This window comes from Gordionus sp. m RMFG-2023, chromosome 1 (assembly GCF_954871325.1).
Source record: "Gordionus sp. m RMFG-2023 chromosome 1, tfGorSpeb1-WG-v2, whole genome shotgun sequence".
Classification (NCBI taxonomy): domain Eukaryota; kingdom Metazoa; phylum Nematomorpha; class Gordioida; order Chordodea; family Parachordodidae; genus Gordionus; species Gordionus sp. m RMFG-2023.
This window is the reverse complement of record NC_088775.1, coordinates 47,747,284-47,770,278: the sequence shown is the minus strand read 5'-3', so window position 1 is coordinate 47,770,278 and position 22,995 is coordinate 47,747,284. Positions and strand designations below refer to the sequence as shown.

Sequence of the window (22,995 nt, the reverse complement as noted above, 5' to 3'; positions counted from 1 at the left end):
ACATCGCCATTCATTTATAAAATTGAAACTAATTTGGCATTTAAGTTGAATAAAATAAATTTTGGAAGTAATAGCAATTTATACGATTATTATCAATACATTATTGCGAATTATTACACGAAAATTGTTCATAACAAAACAAAACAATATAATAAATAAACAATATCAGGTGGTCATAATTTATGATCATTCATTCGTGGGAGTTGATATATACGTTTTTGTTTCAATCCTCCAGAAAAAAATAATTGCCAGATTTTTTTTGATCATGGTCCTATTATTTATAAATTTTTTAAAAAAGTAAATCATTCTTGAATAGATGTGAATTAGGCTGGATATCAAATATTATTTAACATATTTTGAATTATAAATTAATCAAATACAACGAATCCAGTGAGGTTAAGATCGTACCCCCCCCCCTCCAGTTATTTAAGCTTTCATATTTGGAGGAAGAAAATTGGATTTCTATTAAGATATTCTATATTTCTTAAATTCTGAATAAATAACCTTTGTAATTTAAAACAAGATTTTTGAAATTTGTGTTGATATTATTTCCTTTTCCATCAAAATTTAAAAAAATTGTGTGTATTTATTTATTTATTGTTAAAACAAAAATTTTACCACGCACTGCTCCCTCCCTTAAAAAATTCATCGGTCCGTGCCTGATATAATTAAAAAGGAGTGTCATATTAATTATTAAATAAAATTGATGAGTCAACCCAATAAAATTGATGAGTCAACCCTTGATTATGAAAATTTACAATATTTTTAGTTAACATAGTATAGGGCTCGGAGCGAGAATAATTGAGCATGAAAATGCTTTTGATTTTTGATAAAATTAAGATTTTCGGCAATTTGTGTAGAAATGATTAACCCTTCACTACAAAGGTGGGGTAAATAATACCCCACGGCTTTTATAATCTTGGTAATTAAAAATCCTGAATAATTTGACCTGGTTTTTATAGAGTTTAATATTTTGATAAGGAACATATCTATCAAATTTCAAGAAAATTGATTTGATATTTTTTTAAATATTTGCAATTCGTTGAGCTTGGGGTAGTATATATCCCACCTTTGTACTTACGAAATTTTTTTTCCAAATATTTTTTTATTATTTAACATTAATATAGAAAATTGAAATTTTAAAATTTTTCAATGTTGTATTGTGACACAAAATTTTAAAATTTTATACTATTTTTTTTTCTTGTAGAGCTAAATACTATAAAAGACGCATATGGAAAATTTAATATCATCAAGTTCTGGAAGTATTGTCTATTTAATATTTATAACATTTTATTTAGATTGTGAGTCAGGTGATGATTAGAGATATACATTTAGCTTATTTGCATTTAGAGAGAATACAACTTTAGTTTCATACATACCAAAAAAGTATAATATAGTGTTGCTTTCTACACACTACATTATGATAACAAAATTGACCAGAAATTATAACTTTTTATAATTTAAAAAAAAATGGAGTTGATACAGTTGATCAACTATCCTCCATGTATTATATATCCAGGAAATCCAATAAATGGCCATTGACCATTTTTTATACTATAGTAAATATATCAATAATAAATGTACTGATAGTTTATAAAGCTCATAATTTATCGAATATAAAAATTTATAAAATTATTAGCAATGGAACTGATAACTCCATATATGAGCAGATCTGAGAACCCTAGTATAAGTAGATTATTATGTAACAACATTGGAAATGTTCTCAATATAACTGATGAAAAACATATTCCATCAAATAAAAAGAGAAGATGTTATGATTGTCCAAGAGTGAAGGACGTAAAAACAACATTTATTTGTTTAAATTGTTCAAAATTAATTTGTAAAGATCATATGCATATATTTTGTCGTGAATGTTAGTACAAAAATTTACATGATATTTGATGTTTAATTTTTTTTAATATTTGATATTTTTTTATAAATTTATATAATTATCTTTATTCAACATTGATTTAATAAAATATATAATAAAATTTGCATTTTTTAAATTTTTTTTGGTGATAAAACTATAATTAAAGGAAAGTCTCAGAAAAAAAATTTATTTCAGCAACTTTAGGAAAATTTGCATAACTTTTTTTAGAAGTAATTATTAATCTAAGATTTTGTATTTATTATTTCCAATAATATTTTAATATATATTCAAAATTTTAGATCTCAAATTTTAATATGTTTGAGATATAGCTAATCAAAATTTGGGGTAAAATAGACATCCTTTGTAGTTAAGGGATTTTTTTCCACCTTTGTAGTGAATGGTTAAAAACCAATCTGGTAATAATTTAAAATATATAAAATAAGTCAATCATTTTGAATCATTGAATTTAAAAAAGTAATAGAATCTTAGGAAAATATTTTTTTAAATTATCAACAGGAAACAAGTTTGCCTCAAACTATTTTTTACTCAGATTTCATTAGGTAAAATAGCAGGTATCTGTATTTTTATTACTTTTTTGGTGCAAAAATAGACTTATCTCGGAGCCCATTAAATCATCTTATTAGGTTCTAACTATACAGATAAAAAACGAAACAAGAAAATATTTAGTTTAAAAAACGCAAACGTCATTAGTTTGGTGAAAAGTTTGAATATTCAAAAAAGAGTATAAATCGAATAATACATTTTCGAATTCGATTTGTTCGATTCGTTTTCATACAAAATTTAATCATAGTAGTGGATTCGAATTATTCGTTTTTAAAAAAAATATTTTTTCTCAGGGTTGGCAAGCCAACGAATTGATCGAAAGTATATTTGACCGGTTAAATACTCATAAATGTTATTTGTAATATTTGTGATTAAATATATCATATAATTATTATGTATTTTTTTTAAAGATCCTGTTTATCAATTTAATTGCATAATATCCACTTCTACTATTAGAAAAATATTTTATTTTAAAAAAACGGTAGAAGTTAAACCCAAGATTTTGTAAATGATAAGATCTCCGAGACCCCAAAGGTAAAATCTAAAGAAAAACGTTATATGGGAACATTTTGATATGATTTTACCTTAACAGAGTTGAGCTTGTTGATCCTAGGCCGAAAATTGTTGGGATCACGACGAAACGTTATATTCAAATTGTGCAAAAATTTATTCATTCCTTGTAATAAGCTTTGAGGGCTATAATTTTATGAAAAATATAGTTATCTAAAAATAAAACTATATTATAGCAAATTATTATATCCTTTCCAACCTGAGACTTTTAACATAAGTGAGATTTTTGGTGTTAAATGAGTGTTTTTAAGCAAAATACTTTCCATTTTAAAGCAATTGTAAAGCATCCCTTTTTGGAACTAAATAGTGTATTTATGTAGTTACGTAATTATTATATTTTATACCAATTTTTCTCTTAAAAATATAGCAGCTCAAAGGTGAAAAAAACATAAATTGAAAAGCCATAATATTAAAGGATTTTCTTAGGCACGCACCTGTAGATTGAGCTGAATTAACGGATTTAGCCATTACCCAACTATAGTCTTAAACCAAATTGTACATTTTATTATACTAAATTAAAGCAGGCAATTCGATATCCTTCTAACTAAATAAACCTATTTTATACTTTTCCAACGATAATTGCAGGTTTTAATTAGGAATTCTAATTTCAAAGCATAATAATGAGTTAATATTAAGTAGGGATTAAAAAGTATATATTAAATACTTTATTTCCAAGATGGAAGACAAGTATATATATAGCGCTGACTGAGGCCGGCTCGCATAGGCTCAATCGAGCCAGTTGTTAATTTTTTTTTTCAATTTGTCAGTTGTTTAAAACAATTTGTGACCAACAAACCGGTTGTAAAAATTATGAAATAAATAATTAATAAAAAAATCGATTTTTCAAAATAGTTTTTGAAAAATAAGATAAATTTAATTTTTTTTAATAGATTTTAATTATAATATATGATTTAGCTACAGTGTTTCCAAATCAATAAAGGAAAAGTTTTCATAAAAGGAGAAGGTCCGATCAAAAAAGGAAAAGGGTCAATAAAAGGGAAAGGTTCAATCAAAAAAGGAAAAGTGTCAATCAAAAAAAGAAAAGTCCCAAAGGTTTAAGAAAAAGTCCGATCAAAAAAGGAAAAGTGAACAGAAAAATAAAAGGTCCAATCAAAAAAGGAAAAGTTTCAATCATAAAAGGAAAAGGTCCGATCAAAAAAGGAAAAGGGTCAATTATAAAAGGAAAAGGTTCAATCAAAATAGGAAAAGTGTCAATCAAAAAAGGAAAAGTGTAAACAAAAAAGGAAAAGTGTAAACAAAAAGGAAAAGATTCAATCAAAAAGGAAAAATGTTAAACAAAAAAGAAAAAGGTCCAATCAGAAAAGAAAAATTCCCAGAAGGAAAGGAAAAGTGTCAATTAAAAAAGGAAAATCGTTATTTTTAAAAAAAAATTTCTTGTCAATTTTCTTAAATTTTTAGTATTCCTTCTTATTTTATTTCTAACCTTTTGCGATTTATTTAATTTATTTTTCTTACTATATCTTTTTTCAATTTATTTTTCTTCTCATTTTTGACTTTTTAAAAATAATTTATAAATTTTCCGTTATTTTCTTTGTCATTACTTTTTTTTCATCATACATACAATATTCTTTTTATGATTTTTCCCCTTATATTGTAATCTTTTACATACATTTCTAACCTTTTCAATCTCTTTAAGTCATTTTAATCTTTATTTTTCGAATCTTTTCTCAATTTTTTTTCTTCTTGATAATTCTTTTTAACAATTAAATTTAATTTTTACTTAATTTTTATTTCTCAATGATAAAAAATTTTTTACATATCGAATTATTTAATTACAATTATTGAATTAAATTAATCGTTTGGTTATAATGTACCATTCTAAAATTCAATATTTTTGAGTAAGTAAATATTTTTTTTGTAATTATTTTTTTAACTATTTTCTTTGATTTATGAATAATTAGACGTAAAATGAGGTAAATGTTATCATTTAAAGGATCTGAGTCTTTTTTGTCATTTCTTCCAATTTTTGAGTATATATTTTAAAAATAAATTTTTTCTTGTTTTAAAAAATAAAATTATGAAGATATGATAAAAACAAGGGGAAAAACATTAACAATGAAACAAAAGCTCGAAGACGCGTTAAAAAAGGATAGATCAAAAATATAGCATCATGTTTTAAAGTAAGCTATAAAACAGTGATAAATATTAAATACTCCCATCTCAAAAATGGAATAAAATATAGTTTGCCATAGAGGTTCGCGATCACGCAAGAAATCAAATCAAGAACAGGAAGAATATATATTAAATTGTATAAATTTAGATTGCACTTTATCCTTAAAAAGGTTATGAGAAATGATTAAAGAAAGATATGATGTGGAAATATCAAAAAATAAGGTATCAAGGTTACTATCATGATTTATCAGTTAAAAAAAATACTGAATCTTATCGAGATTCGCAAAGAATACGTCATGTAAATATATTATAATGATCAGTTATAGTTTATATTCAATTCAATTGCAATTCTAAAAGTATATAAAAAATTTTTAATGATAAAATCACTTATATATAAAATAAGTAATAAAAATATATTATGAAATTTGAGATAAATATTTAAATTAATGTATAGAGGATTTCTTTCTAGAAATACCAAAATTTCCAATTTAAAAGAGATCAGCCTGCTGCGAAGGGGACTGTCAATATCACCAGCATCACTAAAAACAGATTCTGAAGAGATCATCGCACACTTTTATAAACAGAATGTGCAAAAAAAATCAATATGGCAGTAGGTTTATTGATTAATTATTATCATTAAAGAAAATAAAAATGGATTTCTATTTTATTTATAAAAATAAATGGTTTTTTATATGACTTTTTTTAAATTTTATTTTTGTTAAAAGCGCCATTTTTTTATCGGATCGGGAAATTGTATAATATTGGCCGATAACCGATATTTTAAAGTGAGTGAAATATCTGCCCGATTCGATAAAAAACATAGGTACATCCTTAGTTTTGATGATTGATATATTTTTTTGCCAAAGGCAGTGGAGTACACGACGATTACCCTATTGCAAGCTCAAACCAATTAGGGAATAATTTTCAAAATAATTTAAGTACTTGCAATATCTTAACAAAATATTCAAAGAGTAGTTCATTGGGTTAAGTTAAAGTAAAACAACAATTTAAAATATGAATATGATAAGCGATAAAAAAAAATTGAATAATGTACAAATTGTTTCCTATAAAATAAATTAAAACTTATTTAAAAAAATTTTGAGCGATAAAATTAAATTTTTTAGAGTGATACAATGAATTTATATTTACATAAAATTTTTTTTTATTAATGAGCCAGTTGTGAGGCAGCACAACGCTGGGTATATATAATAATATATATACTAATATTTCATACGTATTAGCTTTAGTTTTAATCGACGGTTTTCCTTCAAATACTATAACCCTATCCGCTAGATAAGTTGCCATAATGAAGTCATGTTCTACAACGAAAGCCGTTTTTTTTGCATGAAGTATGAATCTAAAATATCAAAAAATATGCATACGATAATAGTAGGAAATGTGGTCAAATAGCATATTAATTAAGTTAAAATGCTATAATGTAATTTCAAAACATTAAGGAGGATAAACAAATATTATTTACAAGTGTTTTTGAATTACCTTTTAATAACTTTCGAAGCTATCAATCTTTGTTCTGAATCAAGATATGCTGATGGTTCATCGATGAGGTAAACATCTGCTGGTTTGCCCAAGCAGAGGGTTAAGGCTATTCTCTGTAATTCTCCCCCTGACAAATTAGGCACCTATGGGTTTAGAAATCTTTGTTATTATCAGAAACTAAGAAATAAAATATGGATGGAAGAAAGAGAGATGGAAGTGTGAAATAATATAAATTAATTGCCTCTAAATCAATGAGATTATCTATGGCCAACGGTTTCATCACATCCGCTATAAATTGGGGATGAACGTAAGCATCTCTTATCTTCTCGTGCAGGAGATTCCGGACAGTACTTTGATATTTTGGGCTAATTTTCTGGGGTTTGTAACTTATATTGAGTATAGGGACCTCAGCATCTATTATGATAATGCAATTAATTATTTTAATATATAGTTTAAATGTGAAAAATGTCACAAGGAAAATATTTTGATTGAAGTTTAGATATTTTTTATTTGAATTTTAAAAATTGTTTATATCTATTTTATTCTTGTTTGGTATTTTATCGCCGGGGTGGCCTAGTGGTGTATGATGTATGCTTGAAAACCGAAGGTCTCAGGATCAATCCTGGTAAGGAGCTAAAAAAAATTTGGGTTTTTCTTCGATAACGGATGTGTACAGACATATGATAAGATGATTTTCTGAGCTGAGAAATGCCACCCCGGTCACCGACAGGCTTGGGCAGCCGGGTGCGCTAGGATACTTGTCCAATAAACCAAATAAGATGGCCAGCTGAACTCGTGGGTCATTCAAGGATGATAACGATCTCTTGGCCAGCGCTAATGGTGACCTCGGGGGTCGTTCAAGCACAATGTATACCAAGCTAAAATGGAGTTGTTAATGATACTCCATCGGGATTGATACTCCGGTGGGAGATCAAGCTTACAATGGAATCAATAAGAATACTCCGGTGATATCTATCGATATTGATGCTTTGGTGTGAGGAATACGTGGGATATCTATCGATATTGATTTTGTGAGACCAAGATACAATGACCTCGTAACGATATTCCGGTGGGAGATCCAAATGGAATCGATCAGAAAAATAAAAATAGATAGTATGAGTAATAAAGTTGAGAGAGATTGAAGGAGCTTACCACCAAAAAAGGTGAAAGCTAGAAGGGAAAAAAAATTCTTGTTTGGTATTTAAATCTATATCGTAGACACATGATACCAAATAAAAATATTCTTCACAAAAATTATCCAAGGGCCCAAGGAATTGTAGTCGTTTCGTTAGGTCTCAAATCGTCTGAGGGGATAGGTTGGTGGGCTCAAGATTGTTAGGTATCTGAGCGGCTACTGTTAAATATTAATGATATGATTTATTGTAGTGTGGCGTTGTTTCCCTTGAATATATAAACAATTCAACTCGTTTCTGGACCCAAGAGTGAAGCTGGACGATGTCACACCCTAGGCGTAAACCGATGGCAACTCTCAATTGTTCCTCTTATAAGAGATTACCAAATCTAGGGGTGTTAACCTCCCATTTGTTTATTGCATCATCTAACAAATAGTAGGTTAGGGATATGAAACCTGAGATCATAGTTGTTTATTAATCTGGATGATAAAGTTAAAATGTTAAGAGAAGAAATCAGAACCATACCAGGTAATTGGGTATGGCCAGTTAGATGTGATAATTCAATATTTAATTTTTTCAAAAGGATTTGAATTTGTCCAAAATTTTAATTATTAAATTGTTGTTTGTGAAGAACGGGAATATGTGTAAAAATTCTGAAATGTCAAGATATTTACGAATTAAGAAGCACGGGGTAAGATGTGTTCCATGTTAAAAAAGCTCTTGAAAAATTTTTCAAGAAATTATTTAGATTTGATGTTATTTGCGTAATAATCACAAAGATATTCCATTTAAAATTCACATCCTCGATGGAGCGTTTAATCGCCCTTGCTAAAAGAGATAGCGATAACGTCCTAGTGCAGTAGTCTCATTTTCCTGGAGATTAATAGCCAAGATTATCAACATGCATCAAACATGATGCCGTCAATTCCTAAACTCCTACCAGCCAGGTTTTTGGATCAATGAAGGTTATGAAATATCGGCTCATACTTTAAGAATTTACATTGAAAACCCTCCTCCAGACATGATAATATGAACCAACCACCCAATATGTTAGAATACAAAATAATTCCAGAGTTTAACCATTTTAGGTTCACCACTCACAAATAACATAAGTCTGAAAAAATTTATAGGAAAAATTTTTTAAAAGCCTTTCAAACAAAGAAATCTTATCCCTTTTACCAGCACATCAGTGCCTATTTTTAATTCGCAAATGTCTTTACATTCCAAAATTTTTACATATTTCCGTTCTTCATTTTAACTATTACTAAGAAATAAATAGCTTGATTATTGTAAAATAATAAGAAGGGGTACTTTTTCTGGGCGATTGTCCAGAACATTTATTCCTGGCTTCATTTAAACGGTCCATTGATTTTTATAATAACGTTTTTTATAATTCTTAATCTGGTTTAAAATTGCTTAGTAATCCTTTATTTTTTAAAGATTACATTAAATAATATATTTTATTTATTTTAACGATTAGTTTTTATTATAATAATATATTACTCAATTACTAAAATCTTATATTATTTTTTCTGATTTGCCGTTTTCTTCCATGAATTAATATGAATTTTCTAGGTTTTAAATTTGGATTTGTGGTCAGGTAAAAATATCTTTTAGGCGGGCTACATCGTATGCAATGTCCTAGTTCCAATTTATGGAACGCTATGATCTATGAAATTTATAGGATGGGAATAAAACAGATCCCCAATTTCAAGTATTGGCTTAACACTCAGCTTTTTATTTCTTGCCGATACCAAATTATTCAACCCTCGAATGGTTAGTTGAATTACTTTACACTAAAAAATTTATATTTTTTTGAAAATATAATATTTTTCTAATAATTAGTTTCTTAGACAAATTTTTTTTAATTTAACCTAATTTAAGAAAATATCCCTCTTGTGCTTCCTAAAATTATTTTTATTTCTTGAGATATTCGGTATCGACAAATCTCTTACCTTTATTATCTAACTTTTTAAGAATGAAATCAGGTGTGAAGGTAAAAATATTAGCACTTTTTATGTATTTTAAATAAACAAAATTGTGAATTTAAATAACAGTTGGTTTATTTATTGTGTATATTCTGAAACCCATTAGTATCAGAACCGATAAAAAACAGTGTTCGGGTATCTCTGTAATAAAATTTTTTAAAATCACCCCCCCCCCCCATATTATAAACATGTTAATAATATTATATCAATATTTTTGGAATAAAATAAGTTATAAAAGTCACATTAAAATGTTTTAATCAGGGTTGGCAAAGTCGGTCAATTGACAGTCAAATTCTAAAATATTATTAGTGAATAAATATGTATATTGATATAATTAATAAATATATATTCAAAATGTTAATCAATCTAATTAGGGTACAATTTATTTAAATATATATTTGTATAATGAAGGCATAGATTTAATTATAATTTTATATAAAAATATAAGAATTAATATTAAAGTTTGATTTTAAAATATAAAAACAAAATAATTTTTCATTTGTGAACTTTTTTGAATTTTTTTAAAGCAAATAGGTAAAAATATATATTGTAAAGATGTTAAAATAAAATTTCAGTGAAGATGTACCATAGAAAAGTGACAATTGTCATAATCGTTATTTTTTAACTTTTTTTAAAGTAAATAAGTAAAAATATATATTGTAAAGATGTTAAAATAAAATTTCAGTGAAGATGTACCATAAAAAAGTGACAATTGTCATAATCGTTATTTTTTAAAATTTTTTTAAAGTAAATAGGTAAAAATATATATTGTAAAGATGTTAAAATAAAATTTCAGTGAAGTGAAGACGTACCATAGAAAAGTGACAATTGTCATAATCGTTATTTTTTAAACTTTTTTGAATTTTTTTAAAGTAAATAGGTAAAAATATATATTGTAAAGATGTTAAAATAAAATTTCAGTGAAGATGCACCGTAGAAAAATGACAATTGTCATAATCGTTATTTTTTAACCTTTTTGAATTTTTTAAAACAAATAAATAAAAATATGTATTGCAAAGATGTTAAAATAAAATTTCAGTGAAGATGTACCATAGAAAAATGACAATTGTCATAATATTTATTTTTCAACTTTTTTGCTGAAACGAGCTGACTTTAGCCTATGCCCGTTATTACTAACTGCCATAATTGACGTGTATGGTTTAGCAAACCTCACTAGCTCTTAATTGACAAATCATGATTGAAATAATATCTAGATTTCATAAATACTCATAAAACTTATTCAAATTATAGAAGAGTTTATAAACTTTTCAATAAAATTTAAAATATTATATATTTTAATAAAAATTAAAATTCTGTCATTTAAAAATCTTTTGAAAATTTCACAAAATTTTATTTCTAAATAAAATTTTCAGCAATCATTTATTATAGAAAACTTTATTAGGATAAAATTTTAACCTTCTGGTTTATTTAATTTTAAAATGAGATTATATGGTTTTCCAAGCCCCGGGGTTTACCTAACCCTAGTCTCCCCTATACTATTTTATAATTATGTAATTTAACTTCTAATATTTTGCTAAGAAGATTATAATATTGTATAACAAAATATTCAAATAATAGCTTTGAATTAGTGATCTGCATCGGGCCTAATTTTTCAGGCCCGGCCCGAAATATTTTTAAAAAAGTTTACCCCGGTTGGAACGATATTTTTTTTAAAAAAATTTACTGACCCGGCTCGAATTAATTTAAATACAGAAATTGATATTTCTCTAATTAAACGATATTTATTATATGGTATCTAGTTTCTATAAATAAAATAAAATATTTATATTTTACATAAAAAATTAATCATAAAATTGATAAATTTATATAAAAAAATTTCTAAGGCCCACCTGACCCGGCCCGAATTTTCTTTAAAAATATTCGGCCCCACCCAACCCAAATCCAATTTTTTTTAAAGCCGGACCTTGCAAATGGTACCTCTAAAGGTCTCTGATTTAAATCATGATTTAAAATTTTACAATTACAATACTATTCTTAAAATTAATCTTTTTATTATATCAGTATATTCTAAAAATTAATATCTTTTCTTAAATTAAAATAAAAATACCCCCTCTCCCCCTCCCCCCAGCCTTGGTAAAAAAAAAATATTTAAAAAACAATAAATTTTATATCCAAAAAAATAAATATTAAAAATATAAACAATTAAATTAATATTAAAAAAATAACAAAATAAATAAAATATAATATTATCCCGAAACTTTTTATATACACTTTTTCCATATGATCATTTTTAACATATTTATTCATTGTTTATTATATTTTCTATCAAATTTACCTTTCTTATATTAAAGTTTGGAAAATGACTTGTGAAATCTTTATTTAATGTATATTTTATTTACATAATAAAAGATCAAAAAATATTTATTTTACTATTTGTATTGCACATAATATAACGAAAAAATATATCTATATTATATAATAATCTAGTGTAATAATTTATTAAATTAATTGTTCAAAGGAATAGATCGGACTCCCTCTTCGATATATCGTATCGTATGTGAATAGAAGGCTGAGAAATTGAAATTAATGAAATTAAGTAATAGGCTAGTAATTGCCTCAATTATATGAATTCTGTTATTGGGTTTGGGATATATAAAACGATACTGATTTTTCAAAACGCCAAAAAAATTCTCAAGGGGTTTAATTGAGGGGAATAGGGTGGAAGATATACTATATTTTGATGGTTTTCTGTTATTATATGAGCTCGGTAAATGGGCGCACTATCCATTATTATTAGCGAATTGAACGGTAAAATGTATGATAATTCATCCAGGTAAGTTTTGAATTTTATTGATGTAAATGCCCTGTCAATAAACATGTATTTTTTGAAACCATTAATTCCTATGGTGCATAAAACCGATAAGTTTTTCCCCTTTGAAGGAGGGAGTTTGACGGATGGCCTCTTACCCAGAGGTGCCCACCCATAATGGGCAATAACGTGGAAATTGAAGCCTGTTTCATCTAAATAGAATATATTTTGAAATGGCACGTTCATCATATTTAGGCAATATTTTTTACGAATATTTATAACATCTGGGGAATTCCGTCTATCGGGTTCTTTTCCAACCCTTTTCCTGCTCCATCCCATTGATTTAAGGAATCTAGATATTCCCAAATCACTCATTTTGAGATGAGGTGGTAAATTTTCCACTATATTTTTTATCGTCAATCTATTATTATGTTCTAGTAGCTGTATAATTTTAGATTTTAATTCAGAATCATCCTTTTTGTTCCTTCCTCTTTGATGGATTATGTAATCGGGCAAAGGGGCACCGTAGTATTCGGGGAATGGTACATCTTCACTGAAATTTTATTTTAACATCTTTACAATATATATTTTTACCTATTTACTTTAAAAAAATTCAAAAAAGTTCAAAAATAACGATTATGACAATTGTGACTTTTCTGTGGTATCTTCACTAAAATTTTAACTTAACATGTTTACAATATATATTTTTACCTGTTTGCTTTGAAAAAGTTCAAAAATAACGATTATAACAATTGTCACTTTTCTATGGTACATCTTCACTGAAATTATATTTAAACATCTTTACAATATATATTTTTACCTATTTACTTTAAAAAATTCAAAAAAGTTAAAAAATAACGATTATGACAATTGTCACTTTTCATTGGTACATCTTCACTGAAATTTTATTTTAACATCTTTACAATATATATTTTTACCTATTTGCTTTAAAAAAATTCAAAAAAGTTCACAAATAACGATTATGACAATTGTCACTTTTATATGGTACATCTTCACTGAAATTTTATTTTAACACATTTACAATATATATATTTTTACTTATTTACTTTTCAAAAATAACGATTTTGATAATTAATATTTTTCTATGATGGTACTTCACTGAAATTTTATTTTTACATCTTTACAACATATATTTTTAGCTAAAAAATTTAATTCAAAAATAACGATTATGACTTAATTTAGTCGACTTAATTAGTTCTTTTAGTCGACTTAATTAGTTCTTTTAGTCGACTTAATTAGTTAGTTAGTCGTCTGTTAGTCGACTAAATTTACTCGATTAACAACACTAATCATAACCTAAAATTGATTTAAAATATTAAAGAAAATGATAATGTTGAATATAAAACAGAACAAGGCTTTGCCGCATAGAACTAAACGTTAATTATAAAATCAATTTTAAACATATTACAAAATTTAATATTACATAGATTCATTTTACTATTATATATACAAAATAAAGTTAATATTGTTCTAAAAACCATTTATTTGAATTTGACCATATTTGACCGGTCAAATATCGGTAATCTAATCATAATTGGCCGTCCAAATACACAACCCTGGTTTTAACAACTGTCATCGAAAATTCGTGAGAAGCGGGATAAACAAAATAAAATGCCTTAGATGGAACAATACAGAACAATAAAATTTGGCAGGAAAATTACCACCATCGTCGGGTTTCAAATTGCCAGCCAACATACGGATAAGCGTAGTTTTGCCAGTGCCATTTTCGCCTAGCATCACTATGATTTCGGAATCGGTAAAAGCACCTTCCTCAATGTCCAACTCGAAATTTTCTTTTTTCAAATATAATTTTTAAAAGATTTTTTGAAATAAATGTTCATTGATCTTCTAATTTATTTATTTGTGGTATTAATTCTTATAATTTAAAATGTTTACTTGGGGGTAGGGCCTATAATATATTTTTTTTTAAATTATTTTAAAATCTAGTAAGTTAGCAAAGCTAAGCATAGTGTAAAAAAATTAACGTTCTCGGCATTTGTAAGGATAAAAATGTAAATACTCATATCTTGTGTTGATAAATGGCGGGTTCTATAAAACCCCCGACTTAGGGTTTGGACCTAATAAATCAAATAAATGAATTTTGAATACAAACCCGAAGCACAAAGCCCCAGTAAAAACTTTTAGCATACCCGGGGAGTTGTTCCGAGAACACCCAGAGCAAAAATTCAAATATAACCTGTGGTACAAACCCAAAAATAAATAAAATCGAAATCTGGGAAGACTCGCATAATTTAAAAAAAATCTCCTAATTAAATGAAACATTTATTTCTCCATTAAATTTTTAAAATCTCGCATACCTCAAAATTTAAAAGTTTTGTGTCCAATATAAATTGAATAATTGTTCTATTTTTAAGCTAAAACTAATATCAACTAAAAACGTAAATTATAAATGATATAATCCAAATCTTAAAATTTTATATGGAAATTTTTTAAAAGTAAAGTTAAAAAAGACAATGTACAGGCTAGATGCAAAACCTTAAACAAAAAAAATGATAAATGGTTAAACACAAATTTTGTTAAACATACTCTTTTCCGTTTAATGGCGCTTTACTAAGTTTACCTGGGCAAACCTTTTAATGGTCCTGAGCCTCGTTATTGAGTTTCTCATATCATCCGTTATCACTTTTATCCACGTCATTCTGGGTTACTTCTATCAAGGTGCATCTCTTTGTCCTTAGCACATCTCTCTAGCCACTAAGTCCATAACTAGATAACTAATAGATCCTTTGTGTAGTCCTACATTTGCTTCAAACATTCATTATCTATATAATTTGTCAGTAGTGTGTGCTCCCACATATATTGCTATCACTGCTTTAAATTCCAACGGGTTTCATTTCCTGGAGATTTTATTGCGGAAATTTTTTTGATAAGTACCATTTTTTTTCTAAGGAATAACTATCCAGAAAACTTTCGAGAAAATTTTTTTAGGGAATAATTCTTCGCTTACTCGTTAAGTATTTATTATATGAACAGTAACAAATTTCAAGTTATATTTTATCATAATTTATTATTTGTTTATAAATAACTCTCCCCCAAAATCCTACCTTCAGCTTCAACACGGCGGAGGAATGACAACGTCTTCTAGTAGATTTTAGATGTTCCCTGGGGTCCGGGTTTAGAATTGATATCTCTCCTTTCAACGGGGTGTAAAAGTCACTTAAAGGAGTTGATGTTAGGAAGGATATATTGTAAAAAACCTGCTCAAAATTCCCTAATGATTACAACCAAGCATGGGAGGGGTACCGCCTAAAGTACCTTGTGTTCTCATCGGCCTGCAACAACATAAAAGATGGAAAATCTAACGGAGTCACGATTAGTAAAACTAGATATATGATGCCCATAATCGACCTAATATGTGGAGAAATCAGTCTATTAGTGGTAAGAGTTGAATGATGGCAAAACTGGCGTTGGGGTATTTGTTGCAGAGAAATTGGTGGACAAACTAATAGAACTAAGAAGATTAGATAGCTGGATAATGAACAACAAAATAATCTTTAGGAAAGCTATGCAATATTATCTCAGCATATGCTCCTCAGGTTGGAAGTGAAGAAGAGAAAGATATATTTTGGGACAGTATATATGGGGCGACATCGATGCTGGCAAATGAAGAGGGAATTATCCTAGCTGGTATTTGAATTGACATCTGGAGGTAGGTAGTGTGGGCTATGAGGGAGTGCATGGGGATTTCGTTTAGGTACAAGAAATCCCGAAGGAGAGAATTTTGGATTTTGGTGATGATATGTATGATTGTTTGATGTGCAATGTTTAAAAAGATACAGAGAATCTGGTGACTTACAAATCGGGCAGTGCTAAAAGTGCAGCGAATTACTTGTTAGTGAGGAGATGTAATAATAGTAAAAAATGTGAAAGCGATAGCGGGGGAGGAATGAATTGAGCAGCACTGACTAGTTATATATCTTACTTTTAAAGGCGTCAGGCTAAAAAGTTTGTAAATTGAAGGAGTAGAGCGCTATATGTCAATTCAGTAAGACATTCGCTATAAGATAGGCGGAGGTTGCACAAGCATCTGGGATAAATGACAAATGGGAAGCCATGAAGCAAGCATGGTTGAGACAACTGAGGATGTATGTGGATGGACAAAAGGACGGCCTAGACTCAAGGAGACATGGTGGTGGAATTCGGAGGTAGCGAAAGCTGAGGACGAGAAAAGGAGGTGGTTCAAAAAATGGTATAATAGTAAAGAAAATAGTGATAAAGAGATTTATAACAAGGCGAAGAGAAATACCAACAAATTAATAGCGAAAATGCCAAAATATCAAAGGCAGGGGTTTGCAAAAGACATGGAGTGAGGAAAGAAGGGAAAATATATTCCAGATCGCAAAAATGCGACAGGATGTAATAAACGTGAAGTGTCTGAAAAATAGAAATGGAAAATGGTAATTGTAACGGAATTAAGTCTGGAAGACCTATATGGAAAAACTTCTGACTGAAGAGATGATTAATAAAATTAGTTGTGTAAAGGTGGAAGATCCTGGCGTTTGACGAGGAAGGAATTACGAAAGCGTTTGAAGATGAAAAAAAGTTAATTATTTTTTGAGATATTAAAAATTAAATGTGTATTTTCAAATTTTGACGTTTTTAATGATGAGCATATATCAAAAAGTAAGCCGATTTGAAAAGGTGTATATGGTACCATACCAACATACAAATTTTTAAAAAAAATCGATGAAGGTCGGGTTGTGAATCCAGTTTTTTTTGGTTGATTTAATATGGAATATAACACATATTAAAAAATAGTTTGATTTCTCTATATTATCAACATATAGAAAACTAAGATTTTTATCAATTATAATTTCTCATTTCATGTCTGATTTTTTTAATCTTAAAACAATTAATAAAATTTTTAAAAAATCCCCCATTTTTATGCCATTAAGCATTGAGGTAGGTGTCTTTTTTAACCAAATGAAAAGGAATGGTAAGTTGTTTTTGTAACATATTTTTTATAATTAAACTTTCCATATTCATAACGAAACTTATATTAGTGTTTTTAAGGCTCGATTTTAAAAATGGCTAACCCAATATCACAGCCAAAAAATATTATGCAAAACTGGAGATTTTGCTCACGGATAGCAGAAAGATTTGAGCATATATTAACGAAATCTTGCTCTTGCGTAATATTAGCCAAAATCTTAATTCATCATAAAAAATGAATATTAATAATTTTCCTCTTTTTAAAACATAAAGAAACATGAATAATTGATAATAATCTTTTCTTTCTTTTAAAATTAATTACAATATCGCCGTTTATAAAAACTAATACATAATATCAACGCTTATAAATAAATACTTTAATTATTTTTTTTCTATTTATATATAATTTATAATTAAGATATTTGTACCGACGCGTGTCAAAATATATCCACAAAGCATTGAAGTGCGAATTAAGTTATATTTTCAAAAAAAGGCTGGGGAAATATATCGACTAAAATAGCCGTTTTTTAATCAGCTACATTCTAGTAAATGACTAAAAATATAACAATAACCCAATTATATTATATACAATACTTCTAAATTTGGTGGTGCGAGATTTTATAAAACTGAACCTCAAATCGGGGAGTAATTTTTAAGAACAATCATTTTAATATCACTCATAAAAAATAAATTTTGGGACTACAGGCGGAATCTTTTCGCACGAAAGGGGGGGGGGAGGGGTGCACATCTTTTTTTCTTTCAAAAAAATGGAAATATAAAATAATAAAAGGGAAAATATAAAATAAATACAAATCAAGCATTATTTTTTAAAACCTCCCATCTTCTTGAACATGTTGGGGTAGGAATAATGTCTCATGCGTTTGATTTCCTCCTTCGAAGCAGTTTCTGCGACTTTGAATGTTAATGACACCTCTCGGAAGCGGAGATTTTCGGTGGGCACAAATCCGTCCAAAAATATGTTGATTCCTTATTATAAATAATATATTACATGTTTTTTTCATTTTATCCTTGTGTTTATTTTTCTTTCTTTCTGAGGTTCTTAATAAAATACCCTGATTATTTTGGCATACTTTTCTTTCTTATTATTTATTATACAGTTTTCAAGAATACATATTTGCATTTATGTGTCATATTCTATTCAATCATCATAAAACAGTTTTTTGTTATATATCCATCCCCATCACTCTTTAGGAGCCAATGTCAGGAAGAAAGGTCACCCGACCTTTTCTAAAATATCCCGCAGACCTTCACTTTTCTGCAACAAAATGAAAAACCTGCTCAGCTAAGTGGAATTCGGTTACGACCAGTGTATTTAAATTATTTTTTTTAAGATTGGATTTCTAATACCAAAACCTTAACCATATAAAATTATATATACTGTCATATATATGCGATATTTTTATTCATATTAAAGAGGAATAGTGTAGTAATATTATATTTATTAAATGTAGTATTATACATTAATTTTATCGATTTCTTAATAGTATTCGAATTCGTTTTATAGCTACAAAATATTTTGCTTTCGATTAACATAAACTATTATATATTTGTTTTTTATTATATATAATTAAATTTAACTGAAAAACACATATATAAAATTCTTGCAAAATCATTAGTTAAAGAATAATAAAAAGACTTAATTATCAATAGCATTTCTTATCTGAACCCTCGTATATCAAGTTTTGATATTTGTTAATTTAATTTACAATTCACTCATTAAATAGCGCTACTTCTGATCCCCAAATGCTACATGGTGAAGAACAGGGGAAACCGCTTAGTGCAAGTTGACGGAAAGACGATTAGCTGCATGAAAACAATTCCCGCCGAATTATGCACTCACATGGTATAAAGGACGAATAGCTGCTGCATGAAAACAATTATATTGTAAATTATGATTTTACATTCAAAATTCTTTTTATTTATTTTTGATCCAAATACAAACGTTTAAGTTAATAATATATTATAACTTCATATTTTTATTTTTAAAAAAATGAATTTCAAACATTTTACAAATATAAAAGAACTTACAAATTAAAAAGTATAATAGAAAAAAAGGATATATTAATTTCAATCACAAAATCTATGAATGTATTGAATATTGTGTCGAATAATGACTGGCAAACCTGGTATTAAAAATTAAAAAACAAAACAAATCAGGAACGTTTAGTAAAATAATGGTTTCGCCTCCCAAAATATCTCGAATTTTGAGCAATGGAGATCCTAAAATATAATCTTCGTTGGTGATTGATAATGCAAACATAATCAATCTTCAATTAACTCGTAGGTTTCAACTTGTAGAATCAATGATTTTTACTTTTGCCCAGGCCCAATCTAAATTTGAAAACAGGCTTTGGATTAAAAGCTGAAAAATTCGTTTTTAAAAAGATTTTAACGATAAAATCTTATATAATATAATTTATTATTATACAAGATGAGGAGGTGTTTGGTAGTATGTGACTTTTTTAAACGATGGGAGATGATCTAGGTAGATATTTTTTATATGTGCGCGAATAACAATTTACTCAACCCTCTAAAGGTTAGTTAAATAATTTTTCAAGGCAAATTTTAAAAATATTTTTATAATATATGAGTATAAATAAAAATTGTAAGTTAGTTAGATTGCGATTTTTTATTACATATTTTTAAAAAATTGTCATTCTAGGGTTTACCTATTTTTTAGATTTAATCTTTACAAATTATTTTAATACATTTTCTCTTATAATAAATAGAAGATTTATATTATCAGGCTTGTTGGCACCTTTCTTAAAAATCTAATCATAATCTGAAAAGAGAGAAAAATCCCAATTTTTTAAATTTTATTGTCATCATTTGTTAGATTTTTATAAAAAGTCTTCTAATTTTATAAAGATTAAATAAAGTTTTATTTATTTACTTATATTTTAGTTTTACTAATATTTCAAAATTTGTGAAAAAAAAATCTATCAATATGATAAAGAGACACGGTGGCAGGCCAAGATAAAAACTGATAAAAAAAGATTAATTTACATTATATTACAACATGTCTAAAAAGTTTAATAAGTTAGTAAAATTCGCGATATATTTTATAAAAGGTTTTATGTAAAAATCGCGATATATTTATAAAAGGTCATAAGTAGAAATCGCGATATATTTATAAAAGGTTATATGTAGAAATCGCATTATATTATATAAGAGGTCACTCAAATATTATAATTATTTTAATTATATTTTAATTAATATTTTAATTAATATTTTAATTAATCTATTATTTTATTTTACATTTTATTTCACGTCTACAATATTCCCCTCTCTGAGAATCCTATATTTATTTTTCGCGATCGTCGATTTCTTATAGCAAATAAATTTCGTCGTGGTTTGTTATCGCGAATTAGTAGTCGGGTTGATTTGTTGTTTATCGATCTTGTTTGTATGTCAATAAGTGGCATTAATATCTTTTAATACTATCACGATCATCGACTTGGTTATGTGTATCAAAACCATTCAGGTGTTGATTTAAGACATCATAACATCATCGTGGTATTTATTAAGTTATCACAATTTGAGAATAGTTTGTTATTATCATCAAGTTTATATTATATAATTTCAATATTTATGAATATTTCTATTTATTCTAAAAAAATTTAATTTTCTTATTTTATTTTAAATATCATCAAATTACGAATATCTATTAAATCTATATTTTCCAAATTCGAATATCTATTAAAACTTCATTTTAAATATCATTAATTTACGAATATCAACTTAAATTTTTAATTTATTTACATGTTTTATTTTTTAAATTAATTACTTTATTTTACATTTTATTTCACGTCTACAACACAATAAAACAGTCCTTACTTTTTAAGAATAATTTTAGCCATGGAACTAAAAAATAATAGCATTTTACAAAATTATATATATTTATAAAATATAGTTTATTATCAGCTTGGAACGCGGTTCTTAAATAGAGTAGTTCGGAGGGTTCCAAGTTTGAATCACACAACATTTTAAGAAACATGCAAATAAATCATGTGCATTCTTGTTAACCTGGTTATTGGAAACTTTACAATGGGTTCTCCGGTTCCAGCAAATTTTAAAAAAGGGTTCAAGTTCCGAGGGTTTCAGATTCCTATTCTAAACCCTAGTTATTATGTATGTTTTAAGTAGTGCTGTAAACGTTACTTCAAAAAAAGAAACGGTTGTCCGAAAAAAATAAACGCGTTACCGTTACCTTAAGGACGCGTTACTGACTATTTAAAAAAGTAATGGGTTACTCGTTACTTAAAAAATTAAATATTATATATAAAAAAAAATTCCCCCTATATATAATAAAAATAAAATTATGCAAAAAAAATATATAATAAGATATATTTTATAATAATTTTTTTTTATATGTAATTTACAAATAAAATACAACAATAATATATTATAAGATATATTTTTAATATAATTTTTTATTTATCTTAAACTTCAATTGATTTTTAAAATTGATCAAATAAGAAAGAGGGTTTAGCGCTAAACACAGCTTTCGCTGTGCTAAACACATTAACTGGTGCAGAGGATGGAAGGGTTATATTGTATTGGATAAATATAAATTTTAATTGAGAGAATTTATTAAAAATTCAAGAACAATCTTTATTTTGAAATAGGTTTAGTTCATCGTCAAAAAAATCTTTATTAGATCCTCATCTAATTTTTTTAATCTTTATTACGAAATAATCTGTACGTATGTTGTTTTTTTAAAGGAATTAAGCCTGCCTTTTCTTTGTCAAGATCTTTTTTTAAACAGGAAATAAGTACAAGTTCCCTTCCTTTGCTGACGTCTAATTTTACGAGGGACATTCTGATTAATAGCGGGTGAATTATTGCTAATAATATATATTCAATTGAAATAAAATATTATCAAAATAAATTGAGAACAATATTTCAACTGTAAACCTTTTATCTTTGTCTTGCAGAATTGCGTTAATAAGTGGCTTACAAAATAAAATTCTTCAAAGCCATTTTTTTAACATTATAATAGTTAACGTGGGAGTAAACTCAAATGCAATTTTCTTCTCTCTCTAAAATTGAAAGAACCGTAGGAACAGGTTCCATAACCTATAAAATCATATATACATAGCCATACAATATTCATCTATGAACGGCTTGTCATTATCTGAAAATCTCTGTAATTTGAATTTATCACAAGATTCGTCAAATTAGTTGCCATTCTCCTTGAAGATTATATTAATTTCAGGGAGTTATAAAAAGAGTTCCATCCTAATATAACCAGTTTAATCAAATATCCCATTTTTTCCTTAAAAATGGCTGCAGTTTGGAGGATGCCCAAGTTTATTCCACAATTGAGGTATAAAAAATATATAAGTTGGGACACAACTTACATTTATTGTACCCTTATTTCTTCATTGGTGTAAAAAATGTTTCATATTAAAGCCAAGGCAGTCCTTATCATTCATCTTAAGAAAATGTACAATAACAAAATATTCTTTATAA

General features: G+C 27.1%; 1 protein-coding gene across 1 annotated transcript in view; it reads right to left on the bottom strand.

The window, feature by feature from the left end:
• Window positions 1–22,995, bottom strand: part of LOC135922828 (protein Pixie-like) — a 34,503-nt gene continuing 11,508 nt past the window's right edge. The window contains exons 7-13 of the mRNA XM_065457311.1: window positions 18,334–18,486; window positions 14,208–14,339; window positions 6,876–7,048; window positions 6,635–6,777; window positions 6,372–6,494; window positions 3,019–3,130; window positions 1–271 (exon numbers count right to left, since the gene is read on the bottom strand). Coding sequence (XP_065313383.1) covers window positions 224–271; window positions 3,019–3,130; window positions 6,372–6,494; window positions 6,635–6,777; window positions 6,876–7,048; window positions 14,208–14,339; window positions 18,334–18,486 — 884 coding nt within the window. The 3' untranslated portion in view covers window positions 1–223. The remainder of the gene's footprint in view (window positions 272–3,018; window positions 3,131–6,371; window positions 6,495–6,634; window positions 6,778–6,875; window positions 7,049–14,207; window positions 14,340–18,333; window positions 18,487–22,995) is intronic.